A 26,754-nucleotide genomic window follows, 5' to 3' on the forward strand; every position below is an offset into this window, starting at 1 on the left:
AGCGGCGCTACTCGCTGTGGGACTGCCTCTGGATCCTGGCCGCCGTGGCCGTGTACTTCGCGGACGTGGGCACGGACATCTGGCTCGCCGTGGACTACTACTTGCGCGGCCAGCGCTGGTGGTTCGGACTCACGCTCTTCTTCGTGGTGCTCGGCTCGCTCTCGGTGCAGGTGTTCAGCTTCCGCTGGTTTGTGCACGATTTCAGCACCGAGGACAGCGCCACAGCTGCCGCCGCCTCCAGCTACCCGCAGCCTGGAGCCGAGTGCAAGACCATGGTTAGTAGTGGGTCTGCAGCCGCAGAAGGCGAGGCTCGCCCTTCCACGCCGCAAAGGCAGGCATCCAACGCCAGCAAGAGCAACATCGCCGCTACCAACAGTGGCAGCAACAGCAGCGGGGCCACTGGGGCCAGCGGCAAACACAGGTCTGCCTCCTGCTCCTTCTGCATCTGGCTCCTGCAGTCACTCATCCACATCTTGCAGCTCGGGCAAATCTGGAGGTACCGTATCAAGGGTGGGGGAAGAGGGAGATTTGCTGCTGCTACTACATCCCCACTGCTTTGCTTTTGCACGAAAATCGTTTAGGGTTGCTGTGGTAGTAACCCTAGTCACACTCTTTCCGTTTTTTGTTTTTTTTTTTTTTAACTGGGTTTTGCATTTTTAAAATTTGTGATCCACAACCAAGGTGGGAGGGAAGTGAGAAACAAGGGAAAGGCAACAAAATGATTTTGATCTCCTCATTCCTTCTCTTTTCCCACTCTGCTTCACTAGCTTCTCTCTATATGCTACAATCCTTCCCCCTCCCATTTTTAGTGATACTGTTTAAGTGAATGGGAGAAACTTCTTGTCACATCTTCTAAAAATCTCTTGTTTTATTATGTTGAATTCGAGGTGTATGTTGCAATTTGGATGACTTCTTTTGTTCCCTGAGAAAAATTGCTAATTCTGATTAGATAGAAGTCGATGCTCAAAAGTACCCACATTTTAATTATCACTGCTAGAAAAGTACTGTGCTCTAAGTAAAGAGGTTGTCTTTTGTGGAGAATATCTATATCTATCTCCAAAAATGAGTAAGTACACTTTATGGGACCCAGACTTCGTTTTATGGTGCACTTTCTGATTATCCTTCAATATCTCCATATTTATTTCTCATATAACTAAGAACCCGTGGAAAAGAGGTGGTGCATCTTTACACTTTAATTGTATTTGGCATCTTCATTGACTGCTTTGCTACTTGTCATCTTATCTACCAAGTCTTTTTACACAGATATCACTTCCACTTTCAAACTAGAATACAAGGCTAAACTTACTGGATGGAAGGACCATCAATGAGCAGTCATTGCCTAGATTTAGGAATATAATGAAATAAATGGTATGCTCAGGACTGTGTTTCTCAGAGTTTTATATGTTTTTAATAGCTTTGAAGCAATATTTTACACCTACAAAAATTCTTTATATCAAAGCATTTAGATGCTAACATCTTAGAGCTTTTATGGTTTAAAATGCCTTACTAAGTATGTGGCAAATGAAACTTCCTAGCAAGTGCACTGATATGGGTCTACGTTCTGCTATGTCACCATCCTTTCCAAGTTAATTGGTAGTTATTTTTTGCAATAAAAAACATTATAAGTCATTAACTATGCTGAAGTATATGCCATGTGGAAACAACTCAAAATTTGTAGAACAGAACTAAAAACTTTATTTATGGTGCACAATGCTGTTTTCACTGAGAAGAGCAAGTATAATTATTTTGCAAACTTTCCTGGGACCATTGCTTTGCAAAACAGGGTAAGCATTGCCTAGACAGTGATATTTCAGATTGTGAAACTTTTATTTTTAAGAAGGTACTTTCTGGAAAAGTGGTATATAATATGCTGTAGATAAATTAATATTGGAAGCCTCCATATTTTGAGCTCAAAGGACTTTTTGAAATGTCGGTTAAATGTGATAGCTATATTTCCCACATTTGACTATTGTGAAAACTTACAGCTTGGTGCTCTTTTAAGTTTGATGAAAAACTCAAATGCTTGTTTTAATTAGTGAAATTATTTCGTGGCGAGGATGCATATAATTAGCATTTTTAATCTGATAATGCAGTAAATGAAGCTTAAGGATCCATTTATTAACTTCTGCAAACTTTATGCAGTATTTGGAAATCACATATTTTTAATCACCTGTAAAATTTCTAGATTTATGTAATAGTGCAAACACTTCTCAATTCTATTAACTGAAGAACTATCCATGTTTCTCAAAGATTGATACTTTTTGACAAATCTGATATCAAATTCTGTGAACTGAAGAAGTTATTTTACTTGTAATTGTATTTATTAGACCTACAGCAAACATTTTCTCAATTAAAAATGATGTTTATTATTTCAGGTCATAAAATGCAGAAAGAGAAAAATAAATAAGAAAGAAAAGGACCTAAACACATCTCAGTGAGACCACAGCCACTAGGGCAACTAGCCATCCAAAAAAAGCTATCAAGGGGGAGGAGGAATAGAAGAGTAAGGCTGAAAGCAGAAGGAAAACCACAGGCTGTCGGACAACTGCATTAACTGACCCAACCCTTGGAGAAACAGGGTCACACATGACTCCTTTTTGTTAAGCATGTCAACAATGTTTTCCTTAAAGACTTTAAAGTTTATTCTGCTAACACATGGTCATCTGAAGTGTTGTCAGAAATATTTTCAGATATTTATCTACATTTTCAGAATAATGTATTTAATATGTAAATCTGTATTATCTAACTGTTCCTGGATTGTGGTTAAAATATTTAGAGGATAGTGGGGTAACTTGGCAGAGCATGATCTTAGACTCAGCCTCATTTTCTTTTTTTTAAAACAAAATGGAAATTAAGCCTAATGTAGGAAATTGAAATTGGATCACAAAGTTCATGAAATTTAACACTCAGATGCATCCTAAATTATTTCGACTTCTCTAAGTGTAGACTACCTGAGTAGAACTTTGGGGGTTGGGTAGATGCATCTTTGATAATAAGCTGGTGAAATGCAATTAATCTCGGATTATTGTACTAAACCACTATAATTTCTTAAATTAGGAGTATCCTTATGCCTCTTCTAGCTTTTCTTTTCAGTGTGTTGTCCATAAATATTGCAGAAACACAAGGGTACTGAGTAGTTCAAAGCTCAGAGGTCATTATTCATGTTTTAACATGCTACTTTCCAAGATCAATAAAATGGATTTTAGCTAGGTTGGTACTGTGCATTGTATCCCCATGAAATTCTAGTTACTTTAGGTAAGGGCCAGATTCTAAAAGCTTTCTATAAATAAAATCCTTTGAAATAACATCAAAGTGTTTGCTTGTTCGGAAATAGCTATCTTAAACATTTTGGACAAGATTTGCATTTATTTATACATTTGTTACAAATGCAACTGCTGAAAGCAAATGATACATTCATTTCAATTAAAATTTACTAATGGGAAATTAATGACAGCTTTTAAAGTCACAAGAGTTGATGGTGGGAAAGAGCCATTTGAAATAATGAAGTGAACTTTTGCTACAATGTGAAAAGAGCAATTGTGACTTTAAAGGAACTATGCCTGTGAATGAATGAGAACGGATTTTTCTTTCTTGTTCATTTCATATTATTCCAGAAGTTACTGCGTGTAGTTCAGCCAGTGAGAATCACAAATGCCCAATGAGAACACCCTTTTGTCTTCATACTCATGATCAATTATATCTAGATGTCTTCTTCCTTTAGAATTTATGATTTACTCTTAAAATTCTACATGAATTTCTCCTATGTTTGTATGCACATACTTAGTTTTCTAGCAAATATGCACATTGCAAACAGTAAATCAATAGATGCTAAAGTAGGGGAATATTTACTATTTTTACTAGTTTAGTTTTCGTTTCTGAATATCTATCATGAGAGTCATGGGGGTGGTGGGGTCGGGTAGAGACCTAGCCAAAAACAGCTTTTTCTTCTCTTCTCATGCTCCGTATTCCACAAAGTATTAAAGTATATTCCATGTTCAAATACACTGGGAAAATAACAGGTTAAACGGAATTAAAGAGATCTTTTTACAGCTGGACTTCTCAGAGCTTTTACTAAGTTAATGTGCAGTTAACTATTTAAAGAACCCCCTATTAAATACTCTTGTGATCACCAGCACACAAAGCACTTTGAGAAATGTTTTTCCATGCCATTCTTAAACCTGGCCAAAAAAAGAATAATAATAACAATTTATATGGCACTTAAAAAATCTACAGATATTTTTATATTCCTTATCTAAGTTTTATAATAACCTAATAGGAAATTATTAGTATCTCTATATATGAGAAACTGGCTCAGAGATTAAGCAGTTGGCACAAGATCACCCATGCCATGTGGCTAGGAGTCAAAATCAGGCCTGCCTTGCCCTGAAGTCTGTGTTCTTTCTGGCTCAATTAGCTACCTCCAAATGTCAACTTGGATAATAAGGACAATAATGTATAAAAGTAACAATTTACCTTCACTGAGGGTGGCAAAGTGGGAGATCTTTCCAATAATACACTAATCATTAAAATGCAGAGCAGGAACTTGAGCTCAGATTGTCTGACTCTCTAAGTCTGGTGCTCCTCATACTATACCATTTGGATATGCTGAGGTTGTTGTATTGAATCCCCGCTGAGTCACATGATCTTGTAGTGGCATTAATGATTAAATGGCATAATGTCTGTGAACAAGTGGAAAGTGCTTTGAAAATGATAAAGAGGATCTAGAGATAGCAAAGGGTAGGAAAATAGAGAACATATGGATTATCCCTTGAACTATTGAAAAAGGGCTTTATTGATTCTGCATTTATTCTGAATTTTGATATAGATCAGGCAAGATCTATGCCCTTTCCTAGATTTATTGAACGGTTATTTTCTGTATATTTGTGTTCCCTCTACTCCATATTAATTTATTTTGCCATCATATATTGGATACCTACTCTATGCAAGGCACTGTACTAATTACAGATTATCCCAAGATGAATAAAATATTCATCTCCTTTCAAGGAATCTACTGTCTAATGATGAAGAAAAAAGTAAACAAACAATTTCAATACAAGAAAATAAGCGCTGTGGTAGAAACAGGAAACTCAAACACTTGTGCAGTTTGGATAAGAATTTCTAGAGCCTGAATGAAGTGGGGCATTGGCTATGAAGTCTTGAATCTGACTATATGTGAAGGCAGAGGGGCAAGAAAGAACAAGGCAGGTTAATTGTGTGCTTTGAATAGAGAGTGAGTGAGAGATAGTAGCTAGAGATTAGGATGGAGAATTAGTTGGACTTGACAATGAAAACATTTTAGATTTTATTCTGAAAGCACTGAGGAACCACTGAAGGATTATAAGGTAGAGGGGTGTTAAAGTATTGAGACATTGTTTTACCCAAAAGAAAGGCAAACAGTTGAAAGTTTCTGAGGATATGTCATCAAGTCTTCTCTAACTCAGTTACATCTCTTTTAGTTATGGAAATTAACTGATTTTAAAAGGATCAAGTTTACATATAATTGGGGCATTTAAATAGACCCAACATGGTGGAAAATTTGTTTTTCAGAAAAGCAGGTTGGTTGAAATTTTTACCTGTATTTATACTGAAGTAAATTCTTGGCAAATATTTATATTGTGCTGGTTTTTGAGGAGATATTTTAGGAAACTGTGGTCTTCACCTTACTGAAATTTAGGTTTCCTAGTCCTTAGAAACTTGTTTCTTATATTTTTGTAATATTTTTCAATTTTCAGAGGTCTTCCATGTCTTTTTTTTTCTTATTTTATCCTCAGAATAATCTTTGGGGTAGCTCTTTCATTTGCATATGTAGAAACAGACAGAGAATTTTAAATATTTTCCCCTTTAGGTTATGTAGTTCAGAGCAGATTCTAAGCTAGAATTCGATATTGATGTGGGAGGGTAAAAGCAACAAGAAAAATGGTTGATGAAACTGAAGATGATTAGATAGAATAGAAGCCTGAAAACTTGAGAACTCTCTAGAAAGCACTGAAAGATTGTAATATGGAAGAGGCAATGTACTTTTATGTAGGCCGTCTAGGACATAATGGATGGGACCTATAGGAAGAGATTTTGAATTAATGTGAGGAAGAATTTTTTTAAGTGGCCAAAGGAATCCCAAGATCAGATAAGATTCCCTAGAAGCAGTAAGGTCTGCTTCACTAAAGTATCTAGACACAGATTGGAAAACTGTAGGCAGAGTTGCAGAAAAAGAGACTTTAACTATCATACAGAGTATTGAACTAGATCATCTTCCAGCCCTGAAATGTTATGTCAATTTCCATCATTACTTGCTGCTCCAAACATAGTGGACTGACTCTTGCTATTACATGGGTAAAGAAATAGGAGTTTGCTTGAAATATTACAGTTCTGTCCCTTGGAAATCTATTTATTGGTTTATGGACCCAGTATCTTCTGTGGAATATCAAAAATCTATGCAACATCCTGGAGTGCTGGGCTTGGTATTTAAATCTCTGTCTTAGTTAACATATAAATCCACATGTAATCAGTCCTCTGTGCATTGACTTGGGTGTCTGTATGAGTTGGAATAATTTATGCATAAATCTATGTGGTAGTGGTAGCTTTCAGTACCTTTGCAATAATAAGTACCAAGATTGTAATTTTTTCCACTTAAACTATACAGTTTGCTTTATAAGGGTAATAAAATTTGTATACTTGTTACACTCTAACAGAATTGCAGACTACCTTCATAGAGTAGCTGAAAGTAATACCTATACAAATCTATGTTGTCATTTTTGAACAGTGTCCACAAATCCTTGGGTCAATAGGTTTCAAGGTCTTTGCTCAGTCACTTACAAAAAATATCTTAATATCTGAATATCCAGGCGCACACCTTACTATTAAATAGATTCCTTATTTTACAGTTTGAGTGAAATGATCTATCTATGAATTTAAATTGCACCAGTCACCGAGTAACAGATAAATAAATTGATTCCCTTTATATAGACTCTCTGGCTAATCTGACTAGCATATTTCCGCAACTTGCTTTAGAATTTGCACGACACACCAACAAGGCCTATGGAAGGAAGTCTAGGAATTAGAATTGAATTTATTATTCTTATACATTTTCAAATGTAAGGTGCACTGTGGTTCTAGTCAAGAGAAATTGTTTATCAGATGTAATCTTATAAAACAGTTGTAATATGTAGATGGATTTCAGGGGAAGACGCATTCAATAATTCTCAACAAGAAATATTATTTTGAATAGCATTTCATTGTTCCTACAACCACACCAACTGACTTCTTTCCAGTTGTGTAAGGGTGGCATTAGTAACTGTTGACATGACTAATTGGAAAGAAGGACCAAAGCAAGTCCTCATGAAGTCATTCCAGTGGGTGTGAAACTTGCATGTGTAAGCATACATGCTCAGTGAATATTTGCTGACCGATGAGGGAGGCCCAGGCATTATTCTTTCTTCTTTATGAGAGTGTGGCTGAACTTGCTCCTTGGTTGCTTCTTGAGTTTCTCGTCGTACAGTGAATTAGAAAAGGTGCAATGCTATTTAGAAAGGATAAAACAAATCACCCCAGCTCTTTTTTAGATTACTAGTATTAGAAAAGTGGGGCTAAATTTCACAAAGTACCAGTTATCCTCTGAGAAAGATGAATCTAGAAGCCCAATTCAGCATTCCTGTTCTTGCTGACAGAAGAGTCAGACTAGGGAAGCTTTGGAATAGATATTTTCCCTTAACTCTTACCTACTCTTAACTGTCTGAGAATATATGTATGAGTTTTGGTGCTTCTCATCTATCTACTCAAAGAAAGTTTGAAGCTTCCACTAACTCTCACCACCACTCATCACTTTAATTTTTATCACCGTAAAACATTAATTCTGTGTCTAATTTATGTGTAGAACTAGTAAAGATTGCTGATTGCAAGGAAAACTGAAGAAGGGTTAAAAATTAAATAAATCAGTCCAGAAGTTCGCTAGAGATAAGAAGTGGTATGAATGACATCATTCTATCTTTTCTAATCCTAAGACGAAGGGAGAAGGTCATAGACTATCAATGATGTTTCTTATTTAGAGAGGCAGCTGTCCTAAAGGGAAAGTCAGAGAGATACTTTGGCTACTCCGGAGTTCAGACTCCAGGGAGGTTACCTAACTGCTCTGAGTTTCATGAAACAACATATGTAGATGACATAGCACGTTTAGGGCCCCACACACTTTAGAGCTTCTTCTGGTTTCCTTTTTCTTGGTCTTAGTTTTCCATCCATAGGATGTGATTGGTCAAAAAAATAATACCCAAGGGTGTTGCAGGTCTAGAATTCTGATCTTGATCATATTGAAATTATTTTGTTTGCAGTCCCCAGAGTATATACACCAGAAATTCTGTACGTATTCTTCTAAGTCCAGTGTTGCAGCATTTCTTTGTCTATGCAAGTCATTTTCTGGAGTTGATAATATTAGTGTCTGAGCCTCAGGGACTGGTATTATTTATAAATGAAGAGAGAATCTTAAGCTTTGTATAATGTAACTTATTTTGAGTCATTTATGAATTTCAGTTATAATCTAATGAAACCATTTTCACAAAAATATGTATAAGTATTTGAAGCTAAGGGTAAAATTGTTACGTATTACTAATTCTAAGATATATGCCATATAGACTTAGGAAGATAAAATTGCAATCTACATTTTATGTAGTAAGATATGCACAACTGGAGTGCTATGATTAACAAATAGGAGCAATGCCTCGCAGGCTGAAAAAGAACTATCTGTTACGTCAGTGAGAAGGCTGTTGTCAGAGCTAGATTTGCTTTGAAATTAAAAGCTTGTCCTGGGCTACACTGTCACTGACCTAATATGCTAGAAATTGAATTTAAACTGTACGAAGATACTGTATTGAGGGCTGTACTTGTTAAATAATAGGGATATATTACACTTTGCTAGAAGAAGAGAAGGAAGCATTAACCTCTCCTAGATAGGAACTGCTCTGAATCTCTAGGATATTAGAGATCGTTTGTGAAACTGAACAGTTTTCAGTCCTGTGACATTTCAGATTTTTAAATGTTAAAACAAAGCAGTTATTTTAAAATTATCTGAAGTATGTTAAACTATTTCCTCATCCTCATGGTTCATAAGTAGTCTGTTTAAATCAATTCTACTTCTTTTGTTTAATTTATGCACATGCCTTGTTTTTCCTGTCAAAAGAATCCTCTATATAAACAAAGCAATGGGCAGTGTGTGAAGTGGGTGAAGATTAATCAAACAGAAAATCACACACACATATATATAAAAAAGTAGGATCTATAGTGAATAGAATTTGACTTATCATCATATACACCCTATTTAAGAAGGACAAAGTCACCTTTCTGGACCACTAATCTGGGAAATTTCATCCATGTAAAAAGCTGTCTGAATTCTTCTTTCTGCAGCTCAGATAATAATCTGAATAAAGATATCAGTTTTGGACTGAATTCTTTACTTTTCAGGTCTTTTTTTACAGTAGCAGAGAGTCAATAACCCAAACAAAAGCAACCGTTGTATCAGTAATAGTAACAAAATGGTCCCTCATAATTTCCATCATTAGTTCATGGCATAATCGCTATATCATTATAACATAACAATGAAGAAATGATCCTTTAGGAAAGCAGTGGGAAAGATTTGTAAAGGTTTCTTTTGTTTTGAGAGGCTTTCAGCTCCTTAATTAATTTCCTTTTTTACAAAAGTATAATTAATAATAATCATTTTTAAAATGTAAGTCAATTCCAAAAGATTCTTCAAAGAAATTTACAACACTTGGACCTGTTATCATAACATAAATTAGGATGTATGTGCCATAGGATTTCATATTTCCAGGAGATGTATTACTATTTAAAAGTAGCAGTCACAGATATACTACGGGACTTTTCCTGATTTGACAATGGCCGGGTTTGAAAGTTCTAGACAGGAACAGGTAACGTAACACCATCCTAATTAAAGCATAAGTATTAGCTGTGTCTATACTTCTGAAAAGTAACCAATAGTTACAATTATTTAAGGATATAATAATATCTATCTACTTTGAAATAGGGTCGGAATAAAATGAGTACGGGGGAAGAAACTTGAAGTTTTTATCAAAGAAGCATGTCCAAATGCCCTGGAAACTATTATTGAGTTCCAGTCTCTGATCTGCTAACAGATGAGGGTGTTGTAGATAAGGTATGCATTTATTAACCCGAGGAAGAAAAAATTAGCCATGAGAAAAACTAATAAAAATGGAGAATTTTATCCCATCATCAGAGGGTAGGAGTGGGATAATTGTATTGACCCTCATGATGAAACATATTACAGCAAAGCCAAAAGCAGGACTCCACCAGAAAATGGAATTATCACTCCAAGCCTGCAAGAGTTGGAAGGGTATATTTATAAAATAGTATGGAAAGCTTTCCGATGTTCAACCTGCTCTATGCAATTCAGTTCCTCACAGAGACCTATAAGGCCCACAAGACTGGCCATACCATGGGAAAAATATGATGGTTCAGCTTGATTTCATACTTTACTATTTATCTTCTTAAGTGAGAAATATAACATTCAGCAATATGACAAAATATGTCAGTGTCTGTATTGCAGAATAAAGAGATAATGAGAATGGTGCCTTATACATTGTATATTTGTGTAGATGTATCATCAGCTTCCTTATTTCACATTAAACAAAATATAAAAGGATGACCTTTCCAGAAGTGCTCCTTTTCAAACTAATGGTTTTCTAATTTTCCTTCTCTACAACAGCTGGTGTTGCTATGCCATCACTTTTGTTGCTAAGGTTCCCTCCTCCATCTATGGGCTGGGACGTGATTGTTTCCTTCAGTGTTCTTAAGTGTTTCCATGGAGAGTCACTAAGTTCATTTTTCTCTGTCTGCTTTATTGGTAGGTGTGGTCACCCTGCTGGGCTCTGGACCTCTACGGCTTTTCAATATGGTAGCTCCTAGCTCCACATGGCTGTTGAGCATTTGAAAGGCTGCTATTCCCAACTGAGATGTGTTGTGTCAGATACCTGGGGGATTCTGAGGACTTAGTGTGGAAAAAAAAAAGAGGGAATGATAAATATCTCACTGATAATTTTTATATTAATTATATGTTGAGCCAATAACATTTTGAATATATTGGGTTAAGTAAAATGTAGTATTATAATTAATTTCATCTTTTTTGATATTTTTTCACTTTTTAAATATGACTGCCAGAAAATTAAAATTACATATATGGCTTGCATTATTTTTCTTTTGGACAAAGCTTCTCTCAATAATGTCAAAACTCAGATCTTGAGAAGTGAGAGGAGGAAAATTCAAAGTTAAATGTTTCAAAATACTAATTTAAGACTTTACTAGAAGTTACCAGGGAACTTACCACGGTGAGTGGTTTCACTGCTGAGGCAGGTTGACTTAATGGATTTTGCAAATAAGATTACCTACTGGTAAAAGCTGACTCTTTGGGAGATAAAATCTTTAATGTGAGTAAAGCCCATTGTCTTCCCTGCTCTCTGCCTTGCCTAAGGCCTACTGATGCGCTGAGGTTATTTGGTAGTTTAATAAATAGTATTTAACGATGACAATAAAGATGAAATCTTTGCAGGTGCCATTCGAGCTTGCCAAGCACTTTCACTCATATTAAACCATCAATCTTCTCATCAGCCTCTCAAGGTAGATATTATTGTTCCCATTCGAAGATGAACTGACTGAGGTTCAGAGAAGGTAGGACACTTGCCCAAGTGAATACAAGTACTAAGCAACAAGTACTGCACTCACATTCATGACTCTGGCTTCCAAACCTCATGTTTTTCCCCACTATATCTTCCTACTCCACATAATACAAGAGAATCCCCCAGACAAGCATTTCCAGCCCTTGAGACTGGTGACTGTACTGAAAACCACAATGACTTCAATTTTACTGTGACATCAGTGGGAATTAGTGAAGACCAATGATGAGATTATCCTCCGACTACCAGGAAAGGGATACACCTGATAAAGGGACTTCAGCTTTGATTCTTGACTTTGCTATAAATTTCTCAACTATAAAATGGTGAGTGGGAAACATCAAATAATTTCTAAAGGCCCTTCCGGATCCACAGTTCTGTGAAACATAGTAGCTAATTGGAGCATATCAACTCTTTTTATACACCTTATTGAATATCTACGTGGGGAACAACATTTCTGTTCTATTGTTCTGGGCTAGTTTTCTGATAAACTACTCAGAGGATTGATATTTCACACTGAACTTCAAACTCGGAGATTATGGATCAATTTTATCCATAACGTGTCACTTTTTTTTATATTTACTGGTAAAATACATGTTATTTCCATTGAGAAATCATGACACTGAAGAATATGAAGTAGGTTTTAGTCCCATGTGAATAGCATGTAATTAACCTGTATTTGTATCTTCAGTCTGCATGCAGTCAAGCTTTGCACACACCAACATTCTATCCTACATCTGCTTATGAATTATAAATCCAACTACAGGCATGCAAGGCAGGCCCCTCTTTCAGTCTCATCTCTCCCTCTGAGACCAGCAGAATTTACATCTACAGGACGTAGCTTCAAATTCAACTCCAAAGACCTGTCTTAGAGGTCCAACTCTAGCATATACAAGTGCTAGAAAATTCATTCTCAAGTGCACACAATTCAAAAATTTTTAGAATCAGAATCTTTATAAAAGTAATTCTAAATGTTCATTTCTAAAAATCAAAAGAATTCCCCTGTGCCTATTTAAAAGACATCCCTCCAAAGTAGACATGATTTGCTTTGAAAGGGCTTACCAACTGCAGTCTTAGTGTAACTTTTTTGGGGGATGGCATTCCATGAAAAGTTTGCAGTAGTTTTCTTTTTAATTCAATGGCATCTTTACAAAGTATGGTTTTTCCAGAGAGACTGAATGATTTTCAAATGTTTTTTAATGTTCATGACAATAAATGGGTTCTGATTTACTGGACTTTTTTTTTTTACCCCAAGTAACATGCTCTCAGAAACATATCTATATCACTGTTATTTTTCTCATGATTTTCTTCTATGTACTCATCTGGTCATGTAGATTAAAATATGCTGGAAAGAACAGATGATTTAATTAAACTCAGAGAGTCTGGAGTGAAAATGCCTTCATTCATTCATTTTTTTTCTGTATTTTTATTAAAATTATTTTTCAATTACACTTGACATACAATATTATACTAGTTTCAGGTCTGCAATGTAGTAATTAGATATTTATATACCTTATGAAATGATCACTCCAGTAAGTTCAGTACCCATCTGATACCATACATCGTTATTACTATGTTATTGATTGCAATCCCTGTGCTATACTTTACATCCTCGTGACTTCTTTGATGATTAGAAGTTTACACTTTTTATTCTCTGTATCTATGAGTTTGTTTCTGTTTGGTTCGTTCATTTACTTAGTGCTTTACACTCCATATATAAGTGAATTTACATGATATTTGTCTTTCTCTGTCTGACTTCTTTCACTTAGCATAATACTCTCTAGATCCATTCATATTGCAAATGGTAAGTTTCATTCATTTTTTTTTTTATGACCGAGTAATATTGCATTGTGTATATGTACCACATTTTGTTTATTCATCTATTGATGGGTACTTAGTTTGCTTCCATATCTTGGCTATTGTAAATAATGCTGAAATGAACATATAGGCGCTCATTTATTTATTTAATAAATATTTACCAAGCATTCACTGTGTGCTGGCTCTGAGCACACCAAGGTTCATGAAATGTGCTCCCTGACTTAAAGGTGTTCACTGTCCTGCAAGATGACCTCTCATTTACAACTGTTTATACCCTGGAGGGTCAGGTATCATCAACAAAAGCAGGAATCAAATTGTTTGGCGGGGCAGGGGGTTCTCTATCTGGAAGGTTTCAGGAGGGACTAACATGAGTGGGACCTAAGAGAACTCCAAACAGAAAGGAAAAAAGAGACGAAAACACGTATGATGTGTACTGTAAAGGGCTGAAGCAGAAGATGTGGCAGAAAGAAGGTCAGCAGATGAGTTGTGATTTTGGAGCCAAATTAACCAGGGCCTTGGGTGCTTTCCTAAGGAATCTGGACTTGATTCTGTTAGTGAATAGAGACTCAGAGAACACGTTCAGATGTGTGTTTTCAAACAATTACCTTGTAGCAGTGAGAAAGATTGACTCACAGTCTGAAATGTTGGAGAAGGAAGTGTCCTGCACTCTTCAGAGGCAGGGAAAAGGAAATGTGAGTGAGTGGTAGACTTGAAAAATATTTGGAACTTTAAAATGCTCTGTTTTGAGTGAGTGAAATTAAAGCACTTAAGTGTGCTGGCTGCTTCTCACTAAAGATTCTGAGTACTGGTTAGGAACTCTATTTAATGGGCTATTGGAAAAGGCATAAATATAAACAGAGTTGGGAGCATGTTAAATGAAGATGCTCTGTAAATGTAGGCTGGGCAATTAAAAAAGATTTACCAAAGTAAAGCTAAATACAGTATAGTGGATAATTAATGGGCCTGTGACAACTCAGTAATAACTACCCTGAACTTTTACAATAGTGCATTAACATTTGCGTGTCAAAAAGAGGATTTGCTTTTATAGTCAACACTAGTTAGCTAGGAAACTCCCCTCGCAGAAGTTAATTAGAGATTCTTAGTAATGAGCCTGCTGATTAACCTCCTGAGCCAAAGGTGACTGACAGCTATTCATTTGAGGGTTTCTTGTTGAGCGTAAAAAAAGTTTAGTTGTAAATTCGATTTTCCCTTTCTTCCACTCCCCTGGCTCTAGATGCTATTTTAGCTTTTTGTTGGATTTCCCTGTCTTACTTTAGGAAATGAACTTCTGTTCTCCTGGTAGGTAGGTAAACTTTGACCTGGAAAAGACCTCTATTTTTCCAGACCTCTATCTTTTCCAGACCTCTATTGGTGAGGGGCTATTCCTTGAGTGGGCGGGGTCCTTCACGTTGTTAGGATATGGTGAATGCTCCATCTTTGCTACTTGGCTCAATAAAGATTCCTCAGAAGAAGCTACTTTTGAGAACCAACTGACCTCTTTAATTTCAGTACATCTTCACTTGACAACTTTTTAAATTTAAAATTTTTTTAAATGAGTAAATTTTATTTTTTTCTGAGCATTTTTAGGTTCACAGAAAAAAAAAATAAATGGAATGTACAGAGTTCTCATATACGTTCCTTCACCTCCAGTTTCCCCTGTAATTGACTTCATATATTAGTGTGGTATATTTTATATAATTTATGGACTAACACTGATACATTTTCATTAACTAAAGTCTGTACTTTACATTGGAGTTTACTCTTTGTGTTGTAAATTCTATGAGTTTCGACAAATGCATAATGATCTATTCACCATTACAGTATGATACAGAACAGTTTCACTGCCCTAAAAATCCCCTGTGCTCTACCTATTCATCCCTGCCTCCCCCACCTCCACCCTCTGCACCACTGATCTTTTTACTCTATCCCTAGTTTTGCCTTTTCCAGAATGCCATGTAGTTGGAATCATATAGCATGTAGCCTTTTCAGATTGGCTTCTTTCACTTAGTAATATGTGTTGAGGGTTCCTCCATATGTTTTTATGGCTTGATAGCTCATTTCTTTTTAGCACTGAATAATATTCCAGTGTGTGATGTACTGAAATTATCCATTCACCTACTGAAGGACATCTTGGTTGCTTCCAAGTTTAACGATTATGAATAAAGCTGCTGTAAACACTTGTGTGCAGGTTTTGTGTGGTTATAAATTTTCAATTCATTTGGATAAATACCAAGGAACACAATTGCTGGCACTTATAAGAAGAGAATGTTTAGTTTTGTAAGAAATTGCCACACTATCTTTTAAAGTGGCTGAACCATTTTACATTCCCACATTTGATAACTTTGAGTACCTACCATGTGCCAAATACCTCTCTCTCATTTGAGAGAACAACGTTAGTGAACCAGGGCACAAAATGTTTTTCTAGAAACAGTTAAGATACCATGAACTTGTCCAAATTATAGTTAAACTAAAATTTTGGAGGGTTTTGCTGATTAGGATCTATGCTTTAGAGTACAGATCTCATAATCATTATTAAATGAGAAATGGGTAAAATAATAAAAATTCAAATTATAGTAAAATACTATAGTTATTCCATTAATGCATTTAATTTTATGAAATTATTCTTCTAGACATCTACACATGATTTCTGGAACCAACTGTTTGTTTTCACTTGGATAAAAGAAAAACTATTGGAACAAAATTTGTCCCTTTTTAATGTACCTTTGGAATTAATGGTTTTCATAGGTTTATAAATTTGCTTAGTCATTTTTTTTAAATGTAACCATGAGGTAAACACTCTCTGTTTTTCAGGGGAAAAAAAATGCCCAACGTGTGCATGTGTAGACACACACACACACACACACACACACACACACACACTCTGAAATACTTTAGAGTTCTGCCAAAGATTTGAACAATTACCCTGGGGTAGCAGCAGCCTGATTCACTCACTTCTGCTCAGCTTGGGCTTTGCCTCCAATGCACTTGAATAGAAATTGTACACAATTGAACGGTAGAAAATTGATTTCTCTACCTTTGTGAAGGCATTGTAAGAATTTTTATTTGAATGATTAGATAAAATTGATCTGAATTATTTTTAAAATTCTGAAAAGCAGATAAAGAATTTACAAGTTTATGCTCATCTATTCAACTAAACCAACAAATAAGATGAGCATCTTAACACTTTTTAGCCTAATTGATATAATCAGATAATTTTTTTTGTTTCATGTGTACTATAAAAACTAACTTGAGTATCAGTGTCAAATATCTCTGCATTATGCATAAATATTCATTTTAATACATGTTCTCAAATTTGTCTTTATATCTCCAATTTTGGAGGTTTTAAAATTTTATACAAATTTTTATGAAACTGAAAATTTTACATGATGTGTAATGACAATTCTAGTAAAGCTGTCTGGCTGAGAAGGACATTAAAACTTTACTTAGTTCATTTAACAGAATCAGTTATCCTATCTGGTTGAGACCTGTAAGATTTGAAAGGGATAGGGACACGTACTTCTCTGTCATGATTATATATCTAAGTCTGTTGATTAGAATGGGATGATTTGTAAGTGGGCAGTCTGTGGGCACATTTTGGGAGGAATTAACAGAATGTTAAGAATCACGTCATGTGCTTAAAAGAAAGACTCAAGTTTTAATCTAATATAGATATGAAAGCTCTGAAATCCATTGAATTAAGAATAAGGATGATATACAATAAAAATAGCAGAAGAAATATAATTCATATGAATGCTAGTCTAAATTCTGTGACTTGCAGCAATGTGCTATCTTTCTCTTTTTTTCTGTATAAAAAACTATTCATTACACCTTTAGTTACCTGAGGCTTTTACATTGGGGGCCTCCTAGGGAAGTGAGAGAAAAATGAACTGGGAAGATGAGAGAGGAGAGGAAAGGCAGGGTGTGGATCAGCTGTATGTAAAAATGCCTTTGGGAGATCACTCATACCCGATATTTACATACTGGCTTGCATGAATACAATAATATCTCTTGCTTATTTTAGAAAATAGTTATTCAGATTGATGCTTGGTTTATCAGACTCACACTAGTTAATTTCATTGGTAAATTCTGGCCCTTTCTGGAATGTGTGCTTTGCAAGAGCAGAAACTTTGGTTTGTTCACCACAGTGTCCCCACCATACATTATGGTGCCTGGCCCATTATTGTCATTTAATACATATGTGTTGATGAAATGAATGAAATGAAAATCAGCAAATTCTTAGAGGACTTTATTTTCATTCCAATGAAAGACTTGGGTAAATTCCTAATTTCTGTATGCTCTACTTTACTTGTGAAATTAATCCATCGTAAATAAAAGCATATGATGCCCAGGACATCCCCTTGTAGCACACCTTATGCCTTCCCTGTTGAATTTTGCAGTTGATATCAGAGCAGTGGATGGAAGGACTGGATTTCTCTAGAGTGAGAACTGACATGGACCCCAGGGTGTAGGCTCTAGGACTTCAGAATCTCTGGCTTGCAGAGATACTGCATAATCTATTGCCTATTGGTTCCCTTTGAGAACATCTTAGGAGTGGCTAAACATTCAGAAAACTGTGTACCTTCCATCCCAAACTCAAGATGATCCTGGCCTTTAAAAAATAGAAGACTTGGTCCTACTGGTTTGCTGCCCCTTCCCAGAAGCAGCCTCAGAAACCTGACTGTGCATAATATGTTCCTGTAGTGTGTGTCCCACAGGAAACATCCCCCAGGGCTCCCCAGTGGCAGCTGTGATTTATTACTCCAGGTAGTCCCATTCTTATTTTGTTTTATGGAGTAAGAGTGAGCAAGAGATATAATTTACACCATTTTTTAAGACCCATAACCTACAATTTACACTTAATTCTGATGAGACAAAATCAAATGGCAAGAGTAATCATAGCATCACATAATTTTTGCTTGCTTGCATGTCAACTATAAAGCCCATTCGTTTATAGCAATCTCTCCAAATCTAATTTTTTTGCCATGATCTATAAAACTAGATAGTTTCCCATGTTTTAATTGTGTCTTATAGCCCTCCTTCTCCTCAATGCTATAATCATAACTTATAAATAGTTTACAGATGTCTCTCCTGTTTTAACCCTGCCTAGATAGGAATTATGGGTCCACCTTTCCCATACTGGCCACCATGCTTTCTCTAAATGTGATCCCTTCTGTGCTCATTGGTTTTTCATTTACTGTCAACTTCCTGGTACATCACTATGCCCTCTCCTCAGCTCTTCCAATGAAGCGAGTAGAATGTTCATCCGTTTCTTCTCCACAGCCTCTTGGTCCTTCAGAGCATACTATATCCTTCCCAAAGACGGGGCAAACATGCTTCGATTGGTACATCCTCCACTGTTCCTTCCAGTTTGTTTCTGAACACCAGGGATACTATAAAATTTAAAGCCCATTATTGATGATGACATTATCAGTGGTAGCAGCGATTGTGATCTGGTGTGCTAGTTTGGTTTAGCTCTTATGTTTTGCAAAGAATTCTCACAAACTTTTAAAGCTAAATATATTTTCGTGACAATTTCTTCAATAGCATAAGTGTAAGTGTTGAACTTCAGAAGTTTTCAGCATCTAAGAAACATGGACATTCAACTGTGGTTTTACTATTTTCTTCTCTGAGACACAGACACCATTATTTTCAGTATCCTTATTTTTAACTGGAAAGTTACATTGAGATTCCTAAACATAATACAGGATCACCATCATTTCCTTCATTAATAATTCATATATCCATGCTTGAAATATTATATTCAGCAATTCATTAGCAGTACTTGATAAGGTCCTACCGAATGCTAGGCAGCCATTCATGACAGCACCTAGCCTCTGCTAATCCTATGAAAGTACTTTTCATTCATAAATTATAAGTTTTAAGATGATGCCATTTTCCTGAATAATGGTGTTGATGGGAGAAATAAGTACACCGATATGATCCAATAAAGAAATTCAATTTAACAGGTGTTTTTCAAATGGCTACAGATTGTATGTGAGAACTAGAAGAAATACGGTTTGCCTACCAATATTAACTTGCTGGTTTTCGTGTCTTTACAAATATGTTGGTGTGCCCACTAATACTGTAAACTTCTTTCACACACATGCAGGCCACAAACTGTCAAAAGACATGTGACGCATTAGATAAATGTCTTTGTAACGCATATTACATATTACAAAGGGCTATTTCTCCTAACATAAAAATTCACATTAAAGAAAAAGAAAAAAATGAACAATGGCCACTTAAAAATGGGCAAAAACATAGACAGTTCACAGAAAAGATTAACGCAAAAAGATGAACAACTTCACTTAAAGAACTTCATCTTTCTTTTCAAGCTCTGTTTGCATTTGTTCAATATGTAACATCCGCCTTATGTCTCTTAAAAGCAAGTGCGAGATCTTGGATTATGTCACAGGATGCACCTACAAAGCAGACCCTATCTGTAATCTTTAACTATGGAAGTTGAGACTTTTTTTAGCCCTTCGTTCTTAGCAGATGTTATAGACTGGCTCAATAAACACCCACTCCAGCTCCCTTCTAGTGTGTCTTACGTGATAGGAACTAGAAAATTTAAAAAAGGAAAAAGGAAGCAGGAAGGAAAGAAGAAGGGAGGAAAGGAGAGAGAAAGACAGAAGGAAGGAGGGAGGGAGAAAGCAAACATGTTCAATCCTATCGTGCAGCTAGAGACCCCAGGTTCTAGCAAAAGGTTTCATTCGGAATGATGAAGTGGGCAAGTTAAGGTGACGGCTTTATGCTGGGAAATGTTTTGTTCTTCTGGGAAAACTGTGATAGAAATTGTGATATCCTGTTCCTATAGTCCTAAATACTGAGCGGCAGGTGGTAGCTACAACAGAGCCGCTGGAAGTAAAGTCTCAGGTTGTGTCATAAGTCACTGTCCAGCTGCATTGCTCCTGGCCACAGAACATCCAGGCTTGGTTCCTACATCACCCTAGAAATTCTTCAAGCTATCTAATACTTTGTAATAAATCCTTCTCTACTTATCCTGGCTGGCCTAATACTTTGTAATAAATCTTTCTCTACTTATCTTGGCTGGCATGAACTCAACAGATACATTTCAAGAGCAAAATTGTGTTTTGTAATTGGTGGGTAGAGGTAGAGGATGGAGGGGAGAATGGAGGCATGTGAATAAACCAATCAAAACCAAGAGAAGTTCCATTAAAAGTTCCTGTTAGATTTCAGTTGTAGAGACTTCACTGCTAAAAACACTGTAAATTAAAGCTAAATTTGCTTTTGGGTCTCCCCATTGAAATCTCATAAAGTATTATTTGCTAGACATTTATTCATTTAGTCGAATAACATATATCAATCAAGCACTTCACCAAATGAGCCACGATTACAGAATTCAAGCCTACTTTGAATTATACGATGTCTTTTCCTTAAAACATATAAACTCAAGTAATAATTTGCTATTTTCAAAAAAGTCTTAACAGCAATCCTTTTAAAAGAATAAAGAGGATTGAGAGATGGAACAACACGTAGTTCCTCAGCCTCATGGACATTTCATCCAGCTGGATACACAGATTAGAAAACAGTCAGAACTCGGCAGCCAGATTAGCACTACATTGCTGGGTGCAAGGAGCAGTATGGGAACTCGGGGGGATGCAGGACACTGGTTGACAAACTCAGGATTTCTGTTATGAGGCGACTAGCAAGCTCTGAAAAGGTGTTAAATCCTATCGATGTCAGTCATTTCAGTCTAGGTGTCTGGCCCTTACAGCAGAGTCAGCCTTTCCCTGGAGCTTCCCATACAGCTCTCCTACACGAACGAACGTTTTCAGTGAGTGGTAACCCATGACGCACGCACGCTGCCGAGCCAACCTTCACTTTGCTTCTGCCAAGAACATCACTCACACTTCTCTCTTTAAGAGTTTAGTCAAGTTTGTCTTAGAAGCAAGCCTTAGCAGATGGGATTAAGTGACTTCGTTTTAAGAAGATATCTTTCTCACTGTAATGAACAACAGTGACTGAGTCTGTCTTAGATCACAGTATATGCTTTCAGCTCATTTAAAACATATCAAATAGGCGGGAAAAGAGGGGAGGCTAGTGATGTGGCCCTGGAGGTTTTCTCTGCTGACAATCAAATCCCTGAGATTTCAACACAACGTTCAACTTGGGCAGCAGACAGATTCCTGATTTCTCTTTTGGGAGAAATCTTGTGGGAAAAATCTCTCCAAAAATGAACGGCACAGGTAATCAAAGTGCAAATGGCACCACATGTTTTTCTAGCAGCAGCACCATTAGTCAGGATGTGGAAGCGCAGGTGCTTGGTCATGAGGGTGGACTAAGAACTGAAATTTAGGGGAGATGTGTACACCTAACTTGTTTATAGGATCATCTCACCAATGATGATAGGCTCCAAACCTTTCATCAGCAACAACCCCATGCGAACCTAAAGTTTCTATAAATATGCTCGCATTACAGCTGAACTCAGGAGACTTTTGAATCAAAATAGGGAAATACTGAACTTACAGGAAGAAAAATATTTTTCAGCAAAATCCTGAGAAAGGACGAAGATTTATTGAGACTTGAAAATGGAGAGATAACCCAAAGATCTCAGTTTTAAAAGAAAAACTTTTTTCGATCCCTCTAGTCACAAGGCCGGTTACCCACACAGCATTCTGAGAGCCTATATTCTGAGCCAAGAAAAGAATTTTCGAAGATAAGGAAGTGTTTTCCTCAAGGGATTTTTCCCCTCTGGGCAAATTTCAATAAAAAGGATCCTCATATCCTTTCAAACACTCTTGCAAGTCTGAAGCCAGGAGGCAAAACTGCCTCATGCTCTCTATGGGTCTCTAGAGCAGCACCTCCCCATGAAGTCGGGTGGGGCTAAAGGGAGATTTCAGTTTTACCACTGCTCTCTTCACTGACTGCAGTAGTTTGACCCTGTTATGTGGACCTTAACTCATTAGTTGGTCGCAAAATGTTCATTGGATTTATAGTCAAGCACCGCTTAAAGACGGGGATTCGCTCTGAGAAATGCGTGATTAGGTGATTTCGTCATTGTGCGAACATCATTAGGTGCGTTTACACAAAATAGATGGCAAAGCCTACCAAACAGCTAGGCTAAGTGGTATAGCCTGTTGCTCCTTAGCTACAAATCTTTCAGCATGTTACTGTGCAAAACAGCAGGAGAGCAAATCAAGCACAAGAGAAGGCGATGCAATCAAGAGACGCGGTCAAGACAAGGTGTATGAGGCTGCTGCCGGCGGAACGCAGCACACTGTTTTATGGAAAACTTGTTTTAGTTTGTTCTTTTGTATGTAGAAAGAGTACACTCTAAAATCATGATAAAAAGTATAGTTTAATAAACACATAAACCAGTAACATAGCCTTTTATTATCATTATCGAGTATTATGTACTATATCCATAGTGGCATGTGCTATACTTTTATACGACTGGCAGCATAGTAGGTTTGTTTACACCAGCATCACCACAAACACGTGAGTAATACATTGCACTAAGGTGGCCACATCACTAGGTGATGGACAGTTTTCAGTTCCTTTATAATCTTATGGGGCCACCATTACATATGCGGTCCTTCATTGACTGAAACATCCTTATGATGTGCTTGACTGTACTCACATGGCGCATGACCATTAACGACCTGAGCAAAAGCAGTTTTGCTGAAACGTGATGGGCGGAAGCCAGATTTCTGTCAGTGGAAGCCTGGCTTAGAGGCAAGGAAGTAGGAAGGGGAGTGGGGGTAGCACTGGAAAAGTTTGACTGTGAGGCCAGAGAGAGGGGCTGGACAGGGGGAAACTTTTTTATTTTCATCCTTTCTTTTCTGTTCTTTCCGTTTCTATCGTGCTTCATTGTTTTTTATACTTTAAATGGGAGAGTCTGAAACATGTCTGAAATGGGTCGAGGGGAGTGAGATGATAAGTGAGACCAAGTTTAACTTCACAGATTTCTAAGAAGCAGAATAGAATGGTGCACAGGAAGAAATGATCTTTCTCAGGGAGGAAGAAGATAAGACTGGTGTCAATGCAGGGGCCACTGGCCATCTAGTAATTCTGTTCTCTCTTTGAATCAGGAGACAAGGCCCTCTGCTGCAGGAGGGTAGGTGTATGGTCAGAGTGAAATTTACAAGTTTGAAGAAATTATGGTTGAAGTGGTGACTTCAAGAATGGAAAAATAACCTAATTAGAGAAATCTGGTAAGATTAAGGATGAGGGAGCCCAGCTGAGTTTGATGACCTTGATTTTCAAGAATTACCAATCTACCTGATTTGCGAACTTTCTCTGCAGCATTCAGATTCTTGGAAGCATATATTTAGACATTTATCATTATTTGGTTAGCTTTTTTATTCAGGTACTATTATTAGCACCAAACATATGACAACTTACATCCTAGAGAGAAAATATAGATAATAATTCACAAAGCTAATAAGCACATAACATGTCAGATGATGTATGCTATGAAGAAAAGTAAAACAGTGGCAAAAGAGCAGAGAGAGGAGTTCTATTTCACATAAGTTGTTTGAGAGAATGTTTCCAAAAAGGTGACATTTGAGCAAAGAACTGAAGGAAGTCAGGGAGTTAGCCATGAAGATACCTGAGTCAAGAGCATCCAGGTAGCTATATCATACCTGAGATGTGACAAAAGAAAAGAGGCCAGTGTGGCAGGAGCACAGGGAGCAAGTGACGGAAGAGGATGAAGCAGAGGTAGCAGGGGCCCATACTCCAAGATCTTCTTGGCCACAGAAAGGACTTTGGATTTTAATTTGAGTGAGTAAATGTAGGCTGTAAAAGGTGGGTGATGAAATTCACTCTGTGTTGGGGTTTGCCAGGGATGTTGAGCAAAGGATAGGAGAGCACAAGTTCAGGGCATTTGCAAGAGTGATGCATGGAAGCTGTTTAGGGAATACACTAGAAAGAGGAAGGAACAGACTGTCACATCTCATGACCTTGAGGAGCACTTTCATTGACGGTATTTGAGGAAGCCACTTGGAAGGACAGGAGGCTGTGCTCAGTGATGTAGGAGGCAGTGTAGAGCAGATGTATTCCATTCTTTCAACACGCTGTATTAATGCTTGCTGTGTGCCAGTGAGCTGCTAGACGGGGGATTTGTGGTGAGGGAGACGGATGAGCCCACTGACATGAAGAGTATGCTGCCCCACACAGAGGTGACATTACCTGGAGTGGCAGGAGTGAGAGTGGGTAGGCTAGCCAGGGGTCCCCAGTTTCTAATTGTCCCCACAAGCTCCTTTAGATTGAGCCTCTGTTTGCACTGTCTCTGCACATTGCTTCTGGCTTTGCCCTGGGCAATGTTTCTGGACTCCAATCCCGCAGGTGTGAATAAGAGGACAAGGCCCACCCACCATTATCTAAGAGTTCACAAAACTTGTGCTGCACGTGTGTGTATGTGCATGTGTGTAGACACATTCAAGTCTCCTCATAAAGGGAAGGTAAAGTTAGTCCCTGACAATCTGGCCATGACCAACTGACCTGTAATTTCCTTTGCATTATCATGGTAGAGACTGAGGGCCTTGATACAGTTTGGTCCTCACCTGCTCCTAAGAAATGCAGACCCTTGGGCCACACCTGAAATCTAATGGATTAGAATCAGAACTTGCATTTTAACAAAATCTCTTGGTGAATTGTATGCATGTTAAACTTGAGAATTCCTGCTTTAGAAGTATCAAACAACTGGAGGGTTTTTATTTTCTCCTCTTAAAATCATTTTCCTGACATCCTTCTTTTTCTAAGCCCATTCTATGAACAAAGTGGAAACATTTGTATAATTACTTTGTTACAAAGTAGAGCACACATCATCTAATTACTGGTGTAATGGGAAATCATTCCTTTTTAACCTTATCTTTTCTTTCAAGACCCAGATCCTTTTGTCTTTCTAAATAAGAGTCCTCTTGCCTTGAGGCTTGGACCCTTCAACTACATCAAATGACTCACTTTAGCTTCCCCTGAGTGTCCTTGAATTAAAACAGGGGTCCCCAACCCCTGGTACCCATGGCCTGTTAGGAACAGGGCCGCACAGCAGGAGGTGAGCAGCCGGTGAGAGAGTGAAGCTTCATCTGTATTTGCAGCTGCTCCCCAGCGCTAGCTAGCATCACCAGCTCGGCTCCACCTCAGATCATCAGGCATTAGGTTCTCATAGTAGGACCGGCCCCTGGTGCCAAAAAGGTTGGGGACCTCCGAGTTAAATAATTCACGTGCATGGTTAGTATACTTTTTAAGAGGATATTTATAAAGATTTCCCAACATCTTCCTGATATTGGTTGCAGCATGAGTACTGTTAATGCTTGGCCTTGTGCATGGCTTCCTGAAAGCCATTCTGAAGATAAAATAGTCATGTCAGAACAGTTTCATCTGGTAGGTAAAGCATGGAGCTCAAGAGGTATGGCACCGCCATGTCAACTGTTGGGCCATAAAAATGTCTAAGTAATTGGGCATCCTTACAGATGAGCAGAGCATGACGGCAGGGACTGATAATAATGGCTTCAACATATGGAGCTTGCACTGCACCAGGCACTGTGCTTCACATAAACGATCTCCTTTCTTTCTCATAACTCCTGCAATATAAGCACTGTTATTTGCCGATTTTACAAACAGGCAGAGAGAAAGATTAAGTACATTGAGTAAGATCATATAATTGACATGCAAAGCTAACCTTCAAATTCACGTGTATCTGACTATAGGGACATATATTCAACTCTGCACTAGAACCCCATGTCAGAAATTGAGGTGTCAGACCGTTAACTACAAGGAAGTGTGACTACTAGTAATGGACAGCATACCTGCCTCATGAGGAGCCCCTGAATGGGAAAACACAGGTACAAGGTGGGAATGAGTCATCCAGGATGTTATCAGAATAAATTTGTAGAAAGAGGAATAAGGAAGAGACTGAAGTTGAGGAAAAAGGCAGGTGCCCCAGCAGTGGCAAGCTCCCTGTGCAACTAAACACAGAGCCATCAAAGGCTGGTGAGGATGGCTAGAAGCACACGATAATGTCAGGCTCGGTCCTGGCTGGAGTGAGGTTAGGCCTGTAAATGAGAAGTGGCCTAGTGACCAGGCTGACCCTTGAAAGACAATAGGACACATTTGAGAGATGAGGGTGTGAGGAAACACATTTTTACCTGAACAAAGGAGCCTTGCATATCTTGCTTCTTGCATTTCTCCAAATACATAGTCATAAAAATGGGAACAATTATCGGAAAACTGCTACAAATTTATGGAAAAGAAGATAATGGAATAAGCGAGAGATAATTTT

At 37.5% G+C, this 26,754-nt stretch overlaps 1 protein-coding gene across 1 annotated transcript in view; it reads left to right on the plus strand.

Moving 5' to 3' along the window:
* The window catches only part of XKR4 (XK related 4), a 492,307-nt gene that overhangs the window by 87,133 nt on the left and 378,420 nt on the right, over positions 1-26,754 (plus strand). Inside the window, exon 3 of the mRNA XM_011359204.2 lies at positions 3-496. Within this exon, the coding sequence (XP_011357506.1) occupies positions 3-496 (494 nt within the window). The remainder of the gene's footprint in view (positions 1-2; positions 497-26,754) is intronic.

This window comes from Pteropus vampyrus, unplaced genomic scaffold (genome assembly GCF_000151845.1).
Source record: "Pteropus vampyrus isolate Shadow unplaced genomic scaffold, Pvam_2.0 Scaffold45, whole genome shotgun sequence".
Lineage (NCBI taxonomy): Eukaryota > Metazoa > Chordata > Mammalia > Chiroptera > Pteropodidae > Pteropus > Pteropus vampyrus.